This window comes from Ceratotherium simum, chromosome 10 (genome assembly GCF_057802395.1).
Source record: "Ceratotherium simum simum isolate JZ-2026a chromosome 10, ASM5780239v1, whole genome shotgun sequence".
Lineage (NCBI taxonomy): Eukaryota > Metazoa > Chordata > Mammalia > Perissodactyla > Rhinocerotidae > Ceratotherium > Ceratotherium simum.
In genome coordinates this window covers 11,156,558-11,179,505 of record NC_141909.1, presented here as the reverse complement: position 1 = coordinate 11,179,505, position 22,948 = coordinate 11,156,558, and the positions used below count along the sequence as shown (strand labels likewise).

The window sequence follows — 22,948 nt, the reverse complement described above, 5'->3', positions numbered from 1 at the left end:
AAATGAGACTGGAAACAGGGTTACCTGAACTGAAATGATAAACTAAAATAAACTTTAATTATGCGCGTACCAGGAGGGCAAAGTGAAGTACCACCCAGACAACGCCAAGTGATGTCACCAGGAGATCGTATCGATTCCTTCTGCTCTGCCAGAAGCCAGCAGGCGACATTGCTATGATCTTCATTGTAACCTGGGGACAAACAATGAAGAGGGTGAAGAGAGGCTGAGTGTTCAGCACATGTTTGAATGTATTAACTTGAGGCACATTATTTTTTTAAAGGACGTAGAAACTAAAGAGAAGAATTTATTACTGACACCTATGTTTTTTAAAGCTGAGTAGGTTACAAATCTATATTCTCCACACTCTTCTCTTTGTTTTATGACTAGTTCTGATAGCAAGATGTTCTTCTTCCTCAAGTAAAAGACCAGAGATTTGGGGAAACATCAACTAGTACACAGTGAAATAAGAATCTGCTTGTATTTCAAAGAAGATTGCTCTGGAAAGCGATATTATATGGACCATATATTAAAATAATCTTATCTGGGCCAACTCTCTTTGCCACCACATTGCAATTTTTTTTTTTTTAAGATTTTATTTATTTATTTTTCCCCCAAAGCCCCAGTAGATAGTTGTGTGTCATAGTTGCACGTCCTTCTAGTTGCTGTATGTGGGACGCGGCCTCAGCATGGTCGGAGAAGCGGTGCGTCGGTGCGCGCCTGGGATCCAAACCCGGGCCGCCAGCAGTGCAGCGCGCCCACTTAACTGCTAAGCCACCGGGCCGGCCCACCACATTGCAATTTGAGTGCCTAAATTACAGTGGTTTGTGCCATTCGCTATAAATATTTGAACTCACGTAACTAGACAGGCCAACATTCAGACACAATAATCAACAGCAGTTAGCAATTTCTGCAGTTAGAAAAATCCAAAATATAAAGCAAAGTCTTTGTTCAAGTTAAGCAGAACAGCCTAAAAAGCGAATATTCTAAGAGCATGCTACCCTCCTCCCCAAAAAAGACTTCAAAAGCAAAGGAACACAGAGCTGAAAGTATGTGCCATCAAAGGAGGACACTGTTTTACTTTAAAATGTGCACTGCTCCCCCTGAGCCAGCTGACTCATTACCGTACCTCTAGAACAAAGATGAAGGTGAAAACGACCGACATTGTTGCCAAAGGAACGGTCACGGGGTCCTCAACGTCCCACTGTAACAGAAACAGCACACAAGTCTTTGCCCACATCCATTGGGCACATAAAGACTGTCCCCTCTTTTTCCTATTTGAATATGATTGTGAATTTTAATTTCTATACTAAAGAACATAGACTGTGAGTAGACATGGCTGCATGCAATATTCTTGGATGCACCAATAAATACAAAATTCATTCTGAGAGTCTTCGGGTGATATGAAGTACCTTGACGGAGAGCAGCACCGACTGGGCCAGGACGAGTAATGCAATTGTCCTCTTAAAAAATGGATGCTGGGTTATGTCATACATCTTAGCTCTAAAGCCATCATTATCTGGAAAAGAAAGGTTTAGGCAAGGCATTTTAGACATAGGTCACGTTTACTTTCTTGTCTTTGATTCTCTTCAATGCTCATCTTAAAACCCATTACATATTTTTTTCCCTACGGTTCACTCTATTGTGAAGTGTTTTGCAGGAATATTTAAAACGGTGGTGCATGACGCCGTCTGTATTGGAAGAAAAACCGCGTCATTCAATTTCTGTCAGTTTAATACATTTCACTCATATGTTTAAAAGGCAAGCACAAATATATTTCATTTAAAAATTCATTTTTTCATTAGGGCTTATCCTGAGAGCATTGAAGCACAGCCTTTGGGTGGTTGATTTTAATAGCCTATGGAGGGATCTGTAGTTTGGAGCCTGTTTCTATATTAACTTATGCACAACCGCCTAGTGGCCTCATGATTATTATTTTAATTGAAATTTTAGACTCCTGGGGAATCATGAGCACTAGTGCCCAACATGAATAAAATCAGAACATCTTTGATACCCGGGCGAGGTGGGAGATGAAGAGGCTGTGCTATCTTCAGTCGGCTCTTCAGATCTTCCCATCTTCTCTGATCTACAGTCAGCAGAGCTGTCCCCTTAATAAACAAAGGAAAGCAGAAAAAAGCCTTTTGTCGTGTACTCCACACCAAGGACACTGCAAATGGGGTGGTCATACAAACAGAACTAATTTGAGTTTAAAATAAAGATATTCATCAAATACCATAGTGGTTCGATAAACATAGTCAGAATTCTCAAACCTGGTCTTGAGAGGAGTTCCAGAAAGGATGGCCACGGGTTTTGGAGAAGATTCAGCAGCCTTCAATTGGCATCTTTGAACATGTATAATATTCAGGTTTGGGAATATCTAAAGAAGGTTTTCTACATGATTAAATTCTCAAAAAGGGATACTCCCTCTAATAGTGGTTAGTTTCTTCTCATTTCATAGTAGAAAATGCTGCAGCAAAATTACAGCTTGTCAATTATAGCTGCTGCTCTTAGTTAGGGGTATTTTTCCCTTTTAAAAATCATTCTGATATATGCAATCACAAAACTCTTTTTAAGTGGCATGAAGTCATAGAATTTGGATCTTTAAGAAATTAGTGCTGTGACAACTGGCTAAATGAGATCAGATATTCTGCATTTTATAAGAATATAATGTGCATTCACTAAAATGCACATAAGCATATTGTATTACATTTCTTTACATTATATGATAAAAGCAGAAAAACAATTTCAGAAATTGGAAAAAAAAAAACATCCGCCCCCACTTCCATTCTTCCTTTCCTTCCACAGAGCTAACAACTGTCCTTCAGGGATATATCCTCCTCACGACATTTTCAGACTTTTGCTGTTTATGCATAAATACTTAAGAGTACTTGTTTGAATTTTAAAAATGTATGTAATGGTATCTAATATGTGCTTCTTTATGCAGTTTGTTTTTCTCTTCCTTGAACAGTATGTTTTCCATACAACTAGATACTAAATCTAATTACTCTATTTTTACTGCTCATACAGTGTCCCTCTGTACAAATATATCATAAGTTATCATTTTAGATTTACGGACTATAAACAATGCTGCAATGAACACACATACACTGTCTCACAGTAAACCTCTTTCTCAGTGGGAAATCTCTAGGAGAGGAATTGCTGGGCCTAGAAACTTATGCATCTTTATATTTACCAGATATTGCCAAGTGGCATCAAGAGAGCAATAACCAAGAAAACTTCCCAGCAGCAATCTACAAGTGTTCCCATTTCCTTATATTCTTGCCAATATTCTACATTATCAGACATTTTAATTTGGCCATTTGATGGGTATGAAATGTATCTAATTTAGTTTTAATATTAATGAGATGAAACATCTTTTACATGTGTAAATGGTGATTCCCGTACGTTCCTATGTTAATTGCCTGTTCATATTCTTTGCTCATTTTTGTATTTGGATATTTACTTTTCGATGTTTTGTAGACATTCTTAATATATTCTGGATACAAATCTTTTTGGTCAGTATTGTGAGTTGTAAGTATTTTCTCTTGGTGTTAGCTTTTTTGCTTATCCTGCCTTTTATCATTCGTACCTTTTCATTTTAATGTAATCTAATTTATAAATTTTTTTCTTTATGGATTTCAATTGGTGGTTAATGTCAAGAACTCCTCAGCTACTCCAGGGTCAAAAGTAAATTCTGCATGGTTTAAAAATGGTTTCAATTTTGCTTTTCATAGCTGGGTCTTTCGTTCATCTGGAATTCATTTTTAAGTATGCTGCAAGGTAGAGCTCGCAGTTGAGCTTCTTAGCTCCGGACAGTAGTTATCCAGCATTGCTTATTGATGGTCTCAGCTTCTCCGCTGACTTGCTGTGCTACTTCTGTTTTATATATACATGGGTCCCTCCCGGGGCTTTCTGTTCTGTAAGTTGAACTTTCTATCCCTGTAACGATACCGACACTATTTTACTTACTGTAGCTTATTTTCCTTTTCCACATTTTTGTTCATGCTCGACCTTGTGAGAGGTTTATTGATTTAATTTTTTTTTTAAAGAACCAGCTTTTGTCATTCTTGAGCCTTTCTATAATTACTTCATTTTCTACATCAGTCATTTCTATCCTTCTCTTTGTTACTCTCTTCCTCCTACTTTCTTTGATTTTACTTTGTTGTTCTTATAATTTATTGATTTGGATATTTGACATATTAATAATTAATCTTTGATTTTTCTCTAACATGTACACTTAAAGCTATAAATTTCCATGTAATTACTGATTTTTCTATACCTTGTGAGTTTTTAATCTACGATTTTTATAGATGATTTATCTAAATTTGTGATTTTTTTATTCTGATTTCTTCTGTAAGTCAAAAATTATTTAGAATGTTGTCGTAATATTTCCAAATTATGAGGGATTTTTTGCTATCTTTTTAAATTATGGTAAAGAACATGTTGTGTACATTATCAATTCTTTGGTAATTATTGTTTTATGACCTTGTTGAGGATACATTTTGTACTTGAAAATAATACATATTCTCAAATTGTTGGAGCCAGGGTTCTTTATATACATCCATTAGATGAAATGTTTTTATTGTGTCAAATCTAATATTTATTTCTCTTTTTTTCCTGTCTGATTTATGAGTTTCTTAGAGAAATATGTTACTATCTTTCACTATGATTTTGGATTTGCTAGCTTTTTAAAATAATTTGGTTAATTTTTGCTTTGTACACTTTGAGGTTCAGGAGTTATATATCTTTCTGATGATTAGTTTCTTTTATTATTATTTAATTACACTGTTTATTCCTAATAATGATATTTCTTTTAAATTAATTTTTTAATATATTAATAATGCTAAACCACTCTTCTCACTTACTGCAAACAAATATTTGTTCTCTAGATGTTATAGACATTAATGTCATCCCTTTACTATACAAAACAAGGTATTTTGGAAAGTTGAACTCTGAAAGGATCCAAAAGAATAATAAGCATGGCAGTATCATCTGATCATTAATATATGAAAGTTGCTGAAAGTTAATTATTGTGAAAATAAGTTTATTAATCAAATATATTGTCTTATAGTGGAGAGATTAAAAAAATATATATTACTGGTATAGACTTTGACATTTTTAAACAGAGCTCCATTTTCTAAGGAAGATATAATTTTGCATAGTTCTTAATTGTGAACACATGGCCCCAAAGCTTGCCCATTTCCCGTATCTCTATATCTGTTTATTGCCTGTATATTTGGAAGTCTATTTATATACCCTTGGGAATGACCATTAGAATGTGAGCTCCATAAGGGCAGAAATCTCAATGTGCTTAGTTTATGTGTTTAGTTCCTTATGTTCTCAGGTCAAGAGCAGCGTCTGGTATCTAGTAAGTGCTCAAAGAAACATGTTGAATGATTGAATAATAAATGAACAAATGCTAGTAAATAGTAGCTCATGCGCTACCATCTAAAAAACTTGCAGAAAAAAATCTTTTCTAAAAGGTTCACATAATTTAGAAATTTATATCTCCAGTTAACTAATCAAGTTTTTAATGTCTGTTATACAATTTCTTCTACTTTTCCTCTTTCTCTAAGCACCCATTTGAGCTTACATCCATGCTGTCCTTTCTTAGGCCAAAAGGCTTCTGTCTTCCTTCAGAACACAAATACAACCAGCGTTTTAAGTAGACGTCCTGTTATTCTGCTTACTTCAGCCATTCCTCTAAGTTCAAGAGCTGCAATTAATTATACGTTTGTCTCCAGTTATTGAACATTTTATGTTGTTTCATTTATTTTGCTGAATTGTGAGCTGCCGTAAGACCTAATTCTTCTGAAATCAGGTGTCTGCTCAGAGGGCCTCGTATGGCATTCTGAGCAAGCAGAGCCTAAACTCTCTTAATTGACTGATTCGCTTCTGCTTGTATTCTGGAATTCCCAGTATCGGCTCCATTGCATGGCTCAAAGCCATCTTAAAAAGCCATCTTAAAAGACCTATCTTCCTCTTTCTGCTTGGTATTAAATTGAACACACTGTAGTGCTTAAAGAAACTCATTTATGAATGTGGTAAAATAAAATAGGGGGGCTGGGCGATACGATCTTTATCCTTTTTTCTTATTCTAAATTCCATGCTTCTGCGGGTTGGAATAGTGTTGGGGCCCAAAGGGGGGATTTTTAAGTTGCTCCCTTTGAAAGCCTGAGCAAAATGACATCCTCATTAGGCACACATCAAAGGTGGCAATTGACTGAGTAACTGGTACCACACACGTGGAGCCTGGGGGACCATGAATGATACAGTCCCACGTGTCGCTACACAAACCAAAGGGCTCTGATGTGAATGCGTACAAATCAGTCCCAGCTATGAATAACATGGAACGGCACAGTGCTATGCAGGCAAATCTAGTCTAACTCAATGCAGAACAACGGTTGACATTTTTATACTCTTGAATTCGAAGAATCACAGACTCTGCAGTAACAGGCACCACTTCTGAATTCTGGCTCCATTTTCTATGCTTTTAAGCCCCAGACAAGTAATTTCACCTCTGTAAGCTGTTTTTTTCTTCAACCATGCATTTCAGAGTTGTGAGAATGGAGAGTAGCATATGTAAAACCTTAGTGCACAGTAGTGCTCAAAAACTGTATGCCTCTCAATTATTATGATTCCAGAAGCCTGAACCTTACACAACAGAGGGCATATCAGCCATGTTCAGAAGAATGACACAGAATGTTCTCCTCCAAACTCACTTTTTGGCAGGAAACTACACTTGCTGTTTTCCCATTTGTGACCTCTTGCACTGATCATTAGAGCTGTAATGAACTCAGCATGCTTCCTGAGTTCATAAAGTATGTAAAGTGTTTATATGAAATTAGAAATCTTCTTTTTATTCTATGAATTAGGATTTAAGATTTTCTACTGCATGGCCCCCCCTTCCCCATCAAAATTCTGAGTTCACCTACTGAGTTACAAAGAAGCATCCAATTTACATTTTGTGAAAGTAATATTACCTGCAATCAGTACATCGATTACAGCTATTGTGTTTTAATAACTTGCTACATGTCCTTTCAATTTGAACAATAGGAGATGCGCCTTTCAGTTGTCGGCGAATTAATGACACCGTTACCAAAAGGGGAAATTTAGCAAGAGAATTGTGTTCTTAAATAACGTGCCTGAAAGGCAGCAATGAGGTAGCTGGTAAAATAGTTATAGAGATTATTTACACCAGTCACATTACGGTTTAATGCGACTTCATGCCGTATGTGAAAGAGAGCTCCAAAGTGAGCGGCTAGGAAAGAATAAACCCTGTGGTATTCAAACCAAGAATTCTTACCTTGTTTTCATTGAAATTAGCAATAACTACTCCAACAAAAAGGGTCAGTCCAATCATGCAACCCAGGAATACAAAAACATGAATATAGATTCCATGCATCTGTATAAATGAAAAATATGTTATTCATCAAAGCCAATGAAAGCAGCTGTTGAAGCGTTCAAAGGATTCCATGTGCTTGCTTACCGGCCCCACACGATGAATAATAACATCCCTCACTTCCACCCAGCCTTTCAAGGAGAGAACTTCAAACAATGCCAGCATAGCATTTCCCACATTGTCAAAATTAAAGTTTCGAGGATTCGCCCTGCAAGTCAGAAAGAGGCATGTTCTGTGAATTGCCGATGAGAAGCCCCCTAAGGCAAATATCTGTTGCTCTTTCCAATCTTGGGTGCAGGGAATATTCAGCACTTGGTAGGCTAGACAGCATTCGTTTGCTAAATCATAACAATGCCTTAGTGTGTTAGAATTTATTAATTATGTGGTTCATTATTAGGTAATGGGGGGTGTTCTCAATTGAAAACAACAAAAAGCGACACAACTCAAGTCCTAGCTCTAGAGGTTCTGCAACATTTCTGGCTTGTCCTGATTATACCGAGGACTGGAAATATACTTGGTAGTTAGAAATTGTATCGGAGATTCTCACAAAGGGGCATTGGAGTTTGGATGTAAACTTTGAAATAGTTTTATAATTGAAAACCGTTCTAAGGGCATAAATTACAATTCCCCGTGTTAGTATAGAAAGCATATGAAGAGTAGAATTTGGCTACTTTATTTCATTCTGTGTCGTCACCGTGAACATCATGCCATAAGGCAGTGATGCAGTTAGAGTCACTGAGATGACCAGAAGTGTTTGCACATAGCCTGTAAGTGTCCAGATCACTCTCTCCCAGTCGTATTTTCTCTCTCATTAACTCTGAGTGTTCTCAATAGACACTTTTCCAAGACCCAAAGGGCGCAGGCTGCTGTCTGCACCCACAGTTGATTCTTGACTTCAAAAACACTTTGGCCCACTATTTTTTGGTAGGGGGTGGTCTCATTTCTTGTTTTTCTGACATGTTTATACTTTTTTCTTCCCACTTACCAAAGTGATCCTTTCTACTCTATTGCATTTCCTTTCATCATTAACGGTCTTAGCCAACAATTTTATTGTTAATAGACGATTTCAGTGTTTTCTCCCTGATTAGAGGCTATGTTAAATAGTTAAAAGATTTAGATAAACACACACTGGAAAATCATGACTATCACATTTCCTGACTTCGATGAAGAATTGAGTTTAGGATTACTGAATACAGTAGGCTTACTGAAGCCTAGCTAAATTATATTTTGTTAACCTTTTTTCCTGCTACCTCATTTATCAAAGTTTAACCCTCATAAAAGATAACTTTCGGGGCTGGCCTGGTGGCGTAGTGGTTAAGTGTGCATGCTCAGGATTTGCAGGTTCAAATCTTGGGCACGTTCCTACACACCACTTGTCAAGCCATGCTGTGGCAGCATCCCACATATAGAGTAGAGAAAGAGTGGTGCGGATGTTAGCCCTGGGACAATCTTCCTTAAGCAAAAAAAGGAAGATTGGCAATGGATGTCAGCGCAGGGCCAATCTTCCTCACCAAAGGAAAAAAAAAGGTAACTTTCTGGGGGGCAATCTGGTTTAGTATTTTTCTACCACCTTTTGTCTTTTAAACCATAGAAACAATCATGGGATGCATCTTTGTAAGTTTTCTTTTTTTAATACTAAATAGATGGGGATCTAATAAGAAAACATAAAACTGACTTGCTTCTAAAGGTTTAAGGCTGATTGGTAGAAATGTTTTCTACATAGTCCAAAAGCCCCACTCAGAAATACAGAAATTTGGCATTCCGATTTATACTTTTTAAGTATGAGCTGAGAATATTCTTTTGAATTTTTCCAAAAATCTTTCCTTTGGGGGATTGCAATTAAATTTAATGTATTTTACAGCAGACGGAAGCTGGAAGGATTCTACAGAAGCCACAGTTTTCTCAAATAAGGATTTTTTTTTTAAACCAAGTAAGCCAGCTCTCAGATCTGATGTTGAACTTTCTTACTCATCCACTTTCTTTATGTAATAGTGCTTTTTTAGCTGAATTTGCAACAACCAAAACTACTTTCATGTTCCATATCCTTTAGAAGTTAGAATATTTTAAAAATACACTTTTAGGCTAAAGCAAGAAAAAGAAAATGAAGGGTCATAGACTTAGTTGGAAGAATATATCACATTTAAAAAATAAATCTTTCTTGGTTTTAGTCATACAAGATATTTGTTTATTCTTTGTTCATTTTACTAAAATTGGGAAATTTGAAACTTGACCTACAACCAGAGAGGACTTCAATAAATCCCAGACATAATCCATTATTGTCATTTTTCTCGTTGCTGTTTGAATATCATCTGTTCTGGTTAATTTTTGAAAGATCATAATCTTGTCAATCCAATTCAGAAAACAAAAACATTGGTTCTGACCTCACGATTTGATCAATCTACCTTCCAGTGAAAAGTGCTCCCAGGTCCCAAGGTCATGACAAGGAGAGTTGCTCCTCCTCTGGGAAGATGGAGGCACCGTGGAGGAGAGGAACTTAGCCTCTGCTCTTGGATGTGGAAATGCAGGGATAACATTGTCCAAAATGCCACCCTGTATCTTACACATCTCCACCATCTAGTCTAAAGAAATCAGGAACTTTTTGTACTTCTAGAACACACTGACATTCTTTTGCCTTGTGCTTTGCCAACAGAGCCTCCTCAGCCTGCAGCACCCGACCCCTGCCTCGCCCCTCATGCTCACCTGCCCAGACTCCTTCCCTTTCACCTGCCTCATTCCTATGCATCCTCACAAGTGAACTGAGGGTCTTCTCCTCTGGGTCCTTCCCCTGGTCCCATCACAGCTTGGGTTAGGTGCCTCTCCTGTGGGTGCCACTTCACCCTTTCCCTTTCTGTATCCTATAATCAGAGGCTGATATACCACGAACCAAAGAACTTAAGCCTCAGGACCCCTCCCTGGCAAGATCCTGGAAGGGGCCCAGGAGTGAGTTCACACAGCCATATGTAGTTTTATATATATATATATTTTTTTCTTTTGGGAGGAAGATTGGCCCTGAGCTAAGATCTGTGCCAGTCTTCCTCTATTTTGTATGTGGGTTGCCGCCACAGCATGGTTTGATGAGTGGTGTAGATCTGCACCCGGGATCCAAACCTGTGAACCTTGGGCCGTCGAAGTGGAGTGTGCCAAATTTAACCACTACACCAACAGGCTGGCCCTGATATATTCTTTTATCTTAAAGGCATACTCAAAATGTTTGAGCCTTCAACTCTACAAAAATCTGACCTCCTTCTGCCTAGAGTGTATCACAGTGTGACTTAAAATTACCTAGAGGTAAGTTTCAGGTGAGCATCAAGTGAGCTTAGGGGCTTATTTATGTAGTATCAAAGCCTTTAGCATATTATATTAAAATATTTGTAATTTTATTTTCTGTTCTCCACTAGACTTCAGGCTCCTAGGGGTCAGGGGCCATAGCTTGTCCTCAGTGACAGCATAATGTCTGGTGAATAGTAAGCACTCAATAAAAGCGTTTATTGTAAACTGAGTACTTTTTTGATTTTTCTTTCAGGCATTCCATTTTCCTATATCCCAGACCTCTGCTTAAAACAAAACACACAATATTTATAATACATAATATGTCTAATCCTTTTTACCACAGTAATTTTTATGTCATCAAGTCTGAGTGATTCAGAAGAAAGTGAATGTACTCATCTGAGGAGAGAATATAGAAAGCAGATTGTCTCCTGAATTAGATAGTGCATATTTATGCCCTAATTATAATTATCAAAGCATGCCTCTAGGCCAATTCCTAGATATAAGTTATTTTCTTAATCACAAATTAGCCAATATAAAATCACAAAATTTTCAGCTGCTAACTCTTGATGAGCTTACTAAAGAAAGAAAATGTAAAAATTATTATGGTTACAGTTGACATTTCTTTGACGGAAAATTTTTATTTCACTGAAACTAACCCAAGTCACAAGATGCTGAACAAAAGGACAAAAGCTATTGTGATGATGTTCAAGTGATGCACCTCTATTCACTTACACTTTTAAAGTGTCATTGAACTTGAAACCCCTAATAATAACATATAAGACATTACATTTCAATTAACTCTGATTTTTAAAATCCTAGGTAGCTGATTTCATGGAACAGGATGAAGGTCATAGGGTACAACTGGAAATAGTTCACTTTTCTCCCAACACTGCCTTCCAGTGTGTTCTAGCTCCCATCCTGACTTCTTGGGGAGATCTCAAAGCTTTTTGGTCACTTTCAGTTATACGATCAGTCTCATTCTAAAAAGTTCACTCCATTTTACACCAAACCTTTGCTCTCATAACCCGTACAATGATCCAATCTTTAGCAGCTCAGGTGACCTGTGGTTTGGGGAGGGAAGAAGAGTGTTGGCCACTCTGTTCCTCTCCTCCTCTTCAGACACCATGTGATTCTCACAAGATTGGGGCAGGATGCAGCTGGAGTTAGAGAAATGGAGTTCAAGTCTGTGTATCTTACATTGCTGGACTCTGGCCATAGAGACTGGTGTTCTCATCACAGCAGCTATTGCTCTGCCATGGAGCGCATTATATGGTCCTAAGAAACACTCTGTATATCAACCATGTTTCTAGTTTCTGTAAACTTGATCCTTTATCATCTGTCCTACATGCATATGCTGGACACACTTTGTTCTGGACAACCCAGTAAGATGCTCAAGTCACCCGGCCTTGGCCTCCTGCCTCCCTCATCACCCTCTCCTCCCCTCAAGAGGTGTTCTTTTTAGTGCATGCTTTTCAAACACAAACCAACCAACCCAGAGTCCACAACCCCGACTCCCTCCTTTCATACTCTGGGCCACCATCCACCGGCTCTAATCACCCCAGGGCAGGTGCCAGACCACCAGGGATAGCCTCTGTGCCCCAGAGCCTGCTGAAATTATTCAAACTAGCCAACTCTCAGCCTGCTTGCTCTGCCTTTCCCATCCCTTCCCACGGAAACCACAAAAATGGCTCTTGCTTACAGTTCTCCCTCTCCCTCTGCCTCCTGACTGACCCTGCTGCTTCCTCAAGTGGCCCCAGTGGTGTGGCATGTCCCTTCCTCTTGGGAACCCTGAGTCACCAACTGTCATTTCAATGGCAGTCGTCTCCTGATCTGTTGGCCTTAAAATACCTCCAATTTTCTATGAATGTACTATATTTTAACATACACCCCAGCACGAGGATGCCCATGGTGCCATTCCTGCCGTGAGTGCAGTCTCTAGGTGATTCTCAGCTCCCACTCCTGGAAACACCACAGCCCTCTCCCAATGGGGGCACCATCTCTCCAGCACATAGCCCTTTGAAGCAGGGTTCCATCAAGATGGTTCAGATCAGGGTGCCCTAGGCAGTGATGACTTGACCTTCTAGAAACACCAGATGACCCTGCCCTGCCAGACAGTGAAGAGCAGCAGTCCACAGGAGCATCTCTTCTTGCCTTGCCAATCTCCGATATCAACTAGTCCTCCTGGGGGAACTCACTTGGCTGCAGTGGGAAGCACCCTTGACCTTTCCCTACAGTGAAGGGAGGAGAGACGCCACAGTGCTCTCTACTGAGTTCATTCACTTCCCTTCACTTCCCTGATGTTATCCTCGAGTGCAGTGTTTTCTTTCTTTCTTCCTTCCTTCCTTCCTTCCTTCCTTCCTTCCTTCCTTTCTTTCTTTCTGGAAGACCGGCCCTGAGCTAACATCCGTGCCCATCTTCCTCTACTTTATATGGGACGCCGCCACAGCATGGCTTGACTAGCAGTGCATCGGTGCCTGCCTAGGATCCAAACCTGCAAACCCTGGGCTGCTGAAGCGGAGTGTACGCACTTAACCACTTGTGCCACCGGGCGGCCCTGAGTGCAGTGTTTTCTTTTACATGAGCTGGGTGATGGAGGCAGATAATCTTTTACTAAGTTCTGCTGGGATTGTCCAATTGCTCTCTTTAGAATATAATGATACTTTATCTCCTACTGATCTCAGCTTTGAGGCTTCAGCCAAAATTCCAAAACAGTAGGAAAAAAATCCCATTTGATGTCCTGATATAAATAAATTTATGGTACAATAATGAGTTTTCACCTCACAAAAAAATAAACTTTTTATGCTTCTTTAATTTTTTATTCTAACGTGAACCAGACTGCTTTTCTAGTTAGCACTGGGATAAGGATACTCCCATGTGTCATACACTTCTCTACCCATGCTCAAGCCACACATCCAAAATTAATCTTTTTTTCATAATTCTTCCGTATTTAAAAAAAAACAATAACTCAATTTAAATTGTACTGAATTATTTACAAAAGTGAATTTCATGTTAGAGAAATGCCAAAGCAGGTAACAGTGAGTCCCAAGGGTACAACGGGGTAAAATGCTGTTCCTTTTAAAGAGTCTTGACATTTAGTAGAGAACATCAATTGTGAGGAAAGCAGACAAGTTGCTATAGTTCACTCGTTATTCTAAGAGGTAAAGATGAAATAAAAAGAAAACAGACAAGGATTTAAAAGGACAAATGAAGCTGATAGAACATTCAGGTCATCAATGAAGCAGATTGAGAGATTCCATCATGGTCATTAGTAAAATGGACAAGAAAGAAGGTACTACATACTTCCAGCTTTGATGTAAATGCTTTGAAAACTCATTTTCAAGAAAAGTGAATTTTTAAGAGAGAGTTATATTTAATCAATTGTGTTACTGATTATACCTTTCCAGAGTTTCCATAATGGAAATCCTTCAATGTAAATGGGTTTTAAAACTGAAATAGCTTTATGATTTAGGCTTCTCTACAACTGTATGAGGACATCAGATCCTATCTTAAAGATATAAACCCAGGATGAGTTTAGTTTTAATTTGACAGAAAATCTTTGTTTTTTGAGGCTCACTGTTTTTTAAAGCCATGTGAATCAAGATACCTACTTTTAAAGTATTAGAAAAATACTGCGGTGATATTTCATTGGTTTTATGAAGCAACATGAGACTCAGTGTACCACTTGCTCTCTTATTTACTGTATTTTTGCAGGCTGTTATAATTCAGTGCTTTGCCTTGTATTACTTAAAATCATTTTAACATCTCTAGCAGAATTACTTTTAGTTTCATGCCATATTATACTGATTTAAAATCTTATACCGACAAAGATAGCATTCTTCAGGATATTTTTCTGATATGCTTACCAAACACGTGGCACCCAGAATCCAGGTTTTTTCTCTCCAGGTCTTAATTTTAAATTTAAGTTCTTGGACACACTTACATTAATTCTGAATATCCCATTACAATCTTCCTAAAATAGGAAAAAAAAGGAGTAGAGGAGGGAACCTGATCAGAAAATGAACTCAGAAAAGACAAAAGATAAGAAACACTTTTTACATAGAATAATAAAGGTCTTTTATCTGACAACAGTGATATAGACAGTTACCCAGCAAATAGTAACAAAGACTGCAGGAAGAGTGGTGAAAGTTGATGCTGAAAACATTAGTAAGTGGGCAAAGGATCTGAATAGACATTCCTCCAAGGAAGATATACAAATGGCCAATGAGCACATGAAAAGATGCTCAGCGTCATTAGTCATCAGGGAATGCAAATCAAAACCACAACAAGATACCACTTCAGATCTACTAAGAAGGCTACAATCAAAAAAGTCAAACAACAACAAGCTTTAACAAGGATGTACAGAAATCGGAATCCTCATACTTGACCATATGCTGCTGGTGGGGATGGAAAATGGTGCAGCCATCCTGGAAAATAGTGTAGCAGGTCCTCAAATGACTAAACAAAGAGTTACCACAGGACTCAGCAATTCCACTCCTAGGTATTTACCCAAGAAAAATGAAAACATATATCTACATGGAAACTTGTACATGAATGTTTATATCATTTTTATTGTAAATGGCATTATTTATAATAGCCAAAGGTGGAAATAATTCAAATGTCCATCAATGGACAAATACATGAACAAAATGTGGTATATCTACACAAAGGAATACTATTCAGCCATAAAAAGGAATGGAGTACTGACATACGCTACAACACAGATGATCCTTGAAATATGCTAAGTGAAAAAGTTAGTCACCAAAGACCACATTCATATGAAAGTCCAAAACAAGAAACTCTACAAAGACAGAAAGTAGATTAGCTGTTGCTTAGGGACGGAGGTGTCAGGGGGATAAAGGTACAGGGGGTGGTAGTTAAAAGATAGTTTCTTTTTTGAGGTGATGAAAATTTTCTAAAATTGGCTGTGGTGATGGTTGTATAATTCTGTGAATATGCTAAAAACCACTGAATTATACACCTGAAGTGGGTGAATTGTGTGGTATGTGAATTGTATCTCCATAAAGCTGTTTAAGAAAGATTTAAAAAATAAAACACTAGTAAGAAGTTTTGGACTCAGTTTTTTGTCTTTATTCTCCCTTTTATTATTTTTACTTCTTTGACTATGATTGTCATATTTTGAACCTACACCTCTTTTCTGGGTTCAAGGTGTATATGGTAAAATTCTTGATTACTATTTGAATATTTCAACAGAACTTCAAATTTTAACCTGTTTAAAGTCACCTTCAACCCTAAAATATGTCTCCTGGCTTCCCCACTTCTGTCCGTGGACCGTATCCTGTCAAGACGCCTGCATCAAGACCTCAGAGTTGCCCAGGGCTTTTCTTATCCCGCCTGGTCCACAACTCCATTCTTATTTCAACTAGTTTAGTTAATACCACCATTACTTCTCTCTGGATTACCAACAAGATTCTTTAAAATAAACACCTTCTTACACAAATAATATATCTTTAACTGACAAAGCATGGATCAACTTACCAAAAATTACCCAAAGACAAACACAATTCACACTTTGGTGTATATCCTTCCAGTCTTTTTTCCCATGCATATTTGAGATCGTACAGTTTTTATTCTTTCATAGCCCCTTTTTTCAGTTAAAATATACTGCAATTATCTTCTCTTAACAACCATATATATTCATCTACAACATCATTCCAAATGGCTGTGTTGCGGTGTATCATAAAGAGACCCCAGGATGTATCTGACCTCACAATCTCTTCCAGTTTGTCTTTCTGAGCCCACAGGAGCCCGCACTGATTGACTGAGACAGCCTGGTGTCCTAAATTTTAACCTCGGATTATGGGGCCAGACTACGTGGACATGAATCCCAGCTCTCCACTTACTGGGGGTGACCCTGGACAAGTCATTTAACCTTTGTACTTCCATTTTCCTCGTCAGGAGAATGTGGTAACAATGGTAGTTCTTGAGACAGTAGTTGCACTTTGTGAGCACTACTAAGTGTCTGCTTCCTCTTCTCACAAACCTTTAATGACTTCTCACGTCTCATCAAAGAAATTCCAAACCCCTTACACTGGCATTCCGGGCCCCCAAGGATCTCTCCCTAAACTACACTTCTGGCCTTGTTTTCCAGTTCTTTTCTATGTAGGAGGGCTGTGACGTTTAACACTGATTATTGGAGGTTGGGTTAGGTTCTTTACATAAGTAAGCTAATTCAACCTTCATAATATTGCTGTGTGAGAAGTGTTAGAGAGGAGGAAATACGTCCAGAGTGATTAAGTGGCCAGAACAAGCCATCATATCTACCAAAGCAGGATTCTATTCTTGGAAGCCCTGATTCCAAAACATTGGTTCTTTGTTCCCGCCTTGCACCACGACTCTTCCTTGCATGCTATGTCTTTCTTCATTCTGTCTCCTCCACGTGAAAGGTCCTTTCCTGCCCGTCTCGAATCCTACCTCCTCCCTAAAGACTTCCCAGTGCAGCACCCCCAGGTGGAAGCACTATTTTCCATCATTGAAATCAGCTTGCACATTATTTCTGCTTCTCATGTGCTCTTTTAACTTCTGACATCATATCATAGTTCCTCAAATATAAAACACATGTTCTGATTGGATAGAAAACGCTGCAAAGAGGGGTAGTGACGTACACATTTTTCCAGTCCTCACGTCCCCTATCATGGTGTCTTGTACACAACTGATGTTTAATAACCAGTATCCTCAGAGTTTGTTGACATGGCTTTTGTGACTAAGTTCTGGGCTCTGCATCTCTATCTAAAGTGATCTCAAGATTTTTGTTGCCAAGTTTGAAGAAAAGAAGCAGAGGGAGGAAGTGCTCAGCCAGACACCAAAAAAATGACACGGTGTTCCAACAGGAAAATGTGGCACCAACAACTCAAGCTTCATTGCCTTTAAACATGAGCTGTTTGTGATCCAAATGTTTGTAGTTTGTTGGTGTATCTAGTTTCCCCTTTTCAAGGGATTGTCTCTTCTTTTAGAAAGACGGACTGAAGCTCCAAGATAGAACTGATGTCCCCTTCATCCACATGGTGATCTTGGTCTTGGCCTCTTATTTTAGGACTAGAAAAGAGCTTGTCCTGATGTAAAGACACAGACCACTTCTTACTATACCAATTTCTTTTCCATTATTCTGCTTGATGTTGATACATTCTGTGATGGATAAGTTTTCTTAGGCTTTTCTTATGAGCCTTCCACAGAGACCTCATTGCTCTGGGAGAGATGATAAATGCATCATGGTATCCATGTGTCCATCTACCATGAGCTCTCTGTCCCCTACGCAAGTCATCAATCTTTAGCTTGGGGTGAGTATGAATAGATAATATAAAATCACAATGCTCTCAGGCCATTATTAATATACTGAGTCATCCAAGATCCCTACCAGGCTTCACCTTGAAACGTTATTATCTTTCTGGTCTTTATTCAGTGTGGAGCTAAAATAACTATTCTTTCCTTACACAGGCTTGTGACTAATGCATCAGCTCATTATTACTTCCTTCGTTAGCCAATTTGATACACCACCACCTTTATATCATGTTCCTCGTCATGTCTTCTCAGGTTTATCGAAGTTCCTGGAACCTCTGGGGAGAGGAATTAAAGGAAGCAGTGACCTAGGTGGTGCCTTGTGAAATAACATAAGGTCTGCCCAACCTAAATATGTCTCCTTTGCTCTGTCTCTTCCCGAAATCCTCATTACTAATATAATTGATAATGTATTTTGACTGGACAAAGATGTTACCCGTATTTTATAACAATTAGAGAGCTAATAATTTTTATAATTAGAAGCCTAAAAATGTAAGAATTTTCATACTGATATAAAATCTATATTAGATAGCCATATTTGCTAGAAATATGTATTGTAGTTGAGCTCTATCAGGCCTTTTGGAAACATGCGTTTTAATGAACTTCAGGCATTATTTTACCTGGATGAAAGAGGAAATACTTTTGCTAGTTTATACATCAGCAGTACTTGGTTGACTTCATTAATCTACTTGTGATATATGGCAGAATTCTAAGAGAATGGCACACTGGAGGGTGTAGCACAGACTGGCTAATTAGAAACCAAACCGTGTCCCATTTTTCTACAGGATGTATCACTGCACTCCATATCACAGTCTCCCCTCCAGCATGGTGAGGCCATGCTCTTTCCAGTGGAATGTGGGTTGAAGTGACGTGTGCCGCTTCTAGGCTCAGCCCATGGTGCTCGCAGATAGAGACTGTTCTCTGTTCTTATCTGCCAGCTAATCAGAGAAGACTTTGAAGACAATGAAGAGTGAAGACACAAGACAAAAGGAACTTGAATTCCTGAGTGGTCATTTGGAGGAGAGCTGTCCAACTCATCCAAGATGCAATATATCCATTTCATTATGTACAGCTACTGAAACTTTGGGGTTGTTACAGCAGCTAGCCTCCTCTTACTAACACTGAAGAAAGATAAAGAAAAGAGCAGTAGCAAAACTATGCAAGCTTGGGTCTCTATTAGTTGTCATAATGGAGAAGATTCTGGGCAGTTAAGAGCTAATGCCAGGCCCTCCCAGTTGGGAGAGTGCTGGAGTGGAAAAGTAATAAGAAGGGGTAGGAAAGTCAGACTTGGCCTCTTGTACTTTTTTGAGGGGCTGTTTGCTGATAGGAGTCTCATGTGACAACAGAGGCAGGATTGAGTTAGGGGAGACCTAAATGGAAAGTGTCTGAAGTTCACAGCTATAAACATGTGGAATCTTGGGTGACTATGCTGAAGATGTCAATAGTGGTGACACTGGAATAGGAGGGAAGAGGAGAACTCCCTGAGGTGTACTTTTAGCCTTATAAACATTTGCTAGCCAGAAGAGACACATTGTGTTCTTTAAGCAAAGGGAATTCGTGGGAGGAGAATTCTGAAAGCTTTGTCAGGGTGTTCTCAAAGTAGCCTGTGCAGCCACTGGTACCACATACTTAAAGGGATGGTAAACTACCTTAATTTTTATCCCAAAAGACAGAAAGGAACATCTTACCCTTCTAATAATGTTGGGATCATTGCACTTTGCCAGTTTTCCAGCAAAAAGCTGAACTCCAAAGCTTGCAAAAACAAGCATTAAAGTCAGCAAAAGAATGGAGACCTGAAAGAAATTGGTGAGATATCAAATCTCTCAGTAAAATATTAAACAGTAGCTTTGGTTTGCACAGCGATATGAACAAGACTTTCCAGATAACATTGTATGAAATTCATGGTCTTTTGAGGATTATCTTTTAATTTCTCCACCACAGGTCATTCAATTAGCCTTACTGGAATGTTAAAAGAAGGAAATTGACAACAGGTTTTGAATTTTTAGAATAAAAACATGACTTTCATATAAGAAAATAGGTAAAGGTATTTTTGATATGATTTGGACCTTTCTGATTTTGAAATCAACACTTTGCTTTATTTAATGGAACAAAAAATGTTTAAATAATTATATTTTATTCATTTTCTTAAAATGAATTCATATCTCTATTAGCAGAGCGTAAATTAGAGGGACAGTGGCTTTGCTTTCTTGTGAGCACGAGGGCGTATGAATGTGCTGTGCACAGAGGACGTGAGATGATTCAGTCCTGAAAAGCAAATCTGTTAATTGACTCATGCTCCCTCTGCTGGGTGACTACTTTGGTCTTAGCAGAGAAAAGGAGCAAAGGATAAGATATTGAACAAACCATTGATCTGTGCTGGTTGAATAATCTAAACATATAGCTTAACTGTACCAAAATGACACAGCAACATCATAGGAGAAAGGCACAAATAGATTCTCTTCTAAATTCTATCAGGGCTCCAAGATGCACATCAGCTGTCAGGTGATATTCTGTTTTCCTTCAATTCCAGCTGTGTGAAAAGCCACCATGTTATGGCTTTATTCCAAAGAAAATATGGAATTTTAAACACATCTTTAAAAAAAAAATCAACAACTATATGCCTATAGTAACATCACAACCTGTCTTTAAAATACCTTAGAATCAACTGCAACTACAGCTATTCTCTCACCATAGGTGTGTTTCTAGAAAGCAAGATATAAAACAAGCTTATGTAAATTAATCTATGTTTTCCATGTACAAGAAGAACTCATTAATAATAAAAAGAATCCTTTGATCGCTCCTTTGTAAGGAAAATATCCTTCTGTAACAGATTGTGAGCAATGAGGCTCTTAGCTGTTTTTTCTGCAGTCTTGCTCTTAGAAGACCCTAAATGAATGTTCGCCCAACTAAAAAGAATGTCTTTCCCCTCACATTTGTGAGTATTTATTCCTGTATACTGAGGTTACTTAAAGTAGAATATACCTGTATGTTACATTTTTTAAGTTGTTTTACGTAAACACTCTAAAGATCAGAGCCAAATTCTATGCCATGTGCTTTAGGGGACAGACAGAATGAGATCACGAGCCCAAATGTGTTAATTCCTAATATCATTTGTGAAGTAGATGGTGATGAATCTTTTTATCCTTAATTTCCAGATGGGAAAACTAAAACCCAGAGTAGAAATTCAGGTCAAGACTTAGGAATGGAAGTGTCAGCAGATACTATCTCTTTTCATCGTAATTTCTAGAGTGCTTCTCTTTAGCTTACTAAAAATGTTCATTGAATTAAATATACTGATAAGCCAGAAGTATTCACGGGTAAAGTTTCTGACTGTGTGTTGTGTTTGTTAGTGCCTTTGTAATCCTCTGGCAATAAGCAAAATTGTACACTTAACCTTGACAATCAAGACTCACTTTATCCCCTCATTAGCTACAATACAGAGTTGGACGACGTGCACTAGAAACAAAGAGTAACTAACATACCAAAAAAATTTCCTTGAAGCCACTGAAAAGTTCTCGAACAACTTTCCTCATCTGGGGCACCAATTTGAATATCCGCAGAGGTCTCAGGCAACGAAGAACCATTAGGAGCTGAGCTCCCGATTCCGCAGGCACATTTTGAGGCATCCAACAAAGAAATATCAAGCTCACCTAGAGGGGAAAATAATCTCTGGAATTTATACAATTTGTCTTCTACTATCTACATTTTTGAGAGCCAACTGGCCACAACCTTCCCTTTGCAGAGATTCCACGTGTTATGTGGGGCAAGCATTTGCCAGGTGTATATGCAATCTCTCAACTCTGAACTAGAACCCAACCTAGACCTGCTGGGGCCCCAAAGGAAAGTCATCAGGTCAATGCAGGAATGACATGGGGGTGCCCACACCTTGTGGTGTTTGGACACCAGTGCATTCTGGCCCTTCTCTTAACTTACACACTGCAGCCTCTGCTGATGTCAACACTGCTGAAATTCCCTGATTAAGGATACCAAACCTTATGCTTGAACCAATACTCACTATTTTATTAATGATCTGAACATGCTACATGTTAATGGTCACAGTTCTCCTTGTTGCGTGGGAAAGACTGATTTTCCATCTTCTTGGATATGTAGGAAAAAAACGAAATTTCTTTGAGGTCCTTCCTGTAGTTTCTCGATTTAGTTTAACTGAACAGCTGAATGGTCACTTTCTCTAGCCAGGTATTTTGTGCACTGCAGTTGGGAGGTCTAAACACACTCACTTTAGTTTGCTTTTAGCAATAAGGGGCTCAATCAATTATACGGTGTAGATCCTTTTTTTTTTAGTATAGGAGCCACAAGAATTGTGGGGTGCAAATGAGATCTTCTATCTTAAACCTTATTAATGTATGTCTTACGCATGCATGAATGTGGCTGATGTATTTGAACCATATCCATGGATATTTAATGCTTTTTATTTAGATTTTATATGCATGCCTCTTGTTTTCCTATAATGGACTACCCTACTTAAGAACTCAGTTATGGCCTCCAAACCTCTGTGACTCATGTACTTCACTCTTGTACCAAGAAATGCAGATTTTATAAAACCATTACATTTTACATTTACGAAATAACCAAAGACTTACAAGATATATAAATATGTCCATTACTCCACCGAAGTCCCTGATGACAGCAGTGGGAGTGAAAAATAAGCCATCTGCCATAATCTTCAGATTCAGCTCAATGCTCATGAATATCACAAACACATACTCAGCAATCTGAAACGGGCAAAAGGCAGTTTGGTCACAATGAATGGAAACATTGCAGGACAGTGTTTCTCCCCCGAGCTGTGAGCTGAGATTCAGCAGCGGTACCTGCAAAGTAGGCGCATGCATGACTCTTCGAAAGGGGGATTCAAACATCATGGAAATGCAGGAGCAGATGGTGACGATGATCATGACCCAGTCCAGGTAAGTCACCAATCCCAGCAAATCACTGCCAAAGACCAAACAACACTGAGAAACACAGACA

General features: G+C 38.5%; 2 protein-coding genes across 3 annotated transcripts in view; one reads left to right on the top strand and one right to left on the bottom strand.

The window, feature by feature from the left end:
- The window catches only part of ITGBL1 (integrin subunit beta like 1), a 1,366,350-nt gene that overhangs the window by 853,756 nt on the left and 489,646 nt on the right, over positions 1-22,948 (top strand). The gene's annotated exons all lie outside the window — the stretch shown is intronic.
- Positions 1-22,948, bottom strand: part of NALCN (sodium leak channel, non-selective) — a 293,641-nt gene that overhangs the window by 19,440 nt on the left and 251,253 nt on the right. Inside the window, exons 23-33 of the mRNA XM_004423148.3 lie at positions 22,792-22,912; positions 22,564-22,695; positions 21,445-21,612; positions 19,651-19,755; positions 14,533-14,639; positions 7,487-7,607; positions 7,304-7,402; positions 2,012-2,105; positions 1,410-1,516; positions 1,127-1,201; positions 71-190 (exon numbers count right to left, since the gene is read on the bottom strand). Coding sequence (XP_004423205.1) covers positions 71-190; positions 1,127-1,201; positions 1,410-1,516; positions 2,012-2,105; positions 7,304-7,402; positions 7,487-7,607; positions 14,533-14,639; positions 19,651-19,755; positions 21,445-21,612; positions 22,564-22,695; positions 22,792-22,912 — 1,249 coding nt within the window. The remainder of the gene's footprint in view (positions 1-70; positions 191-1,126; positions 1,202-1,409; positions 1,517-2,011; positions 2,106-7,303; positions 7,403-7,486; positions 7,608-14,532; positions 14,640-19,650; positions 19,756-21,444; positions 21,613-22,563; positions 22,696-22,791; positions 22,913-22,948) is intronic.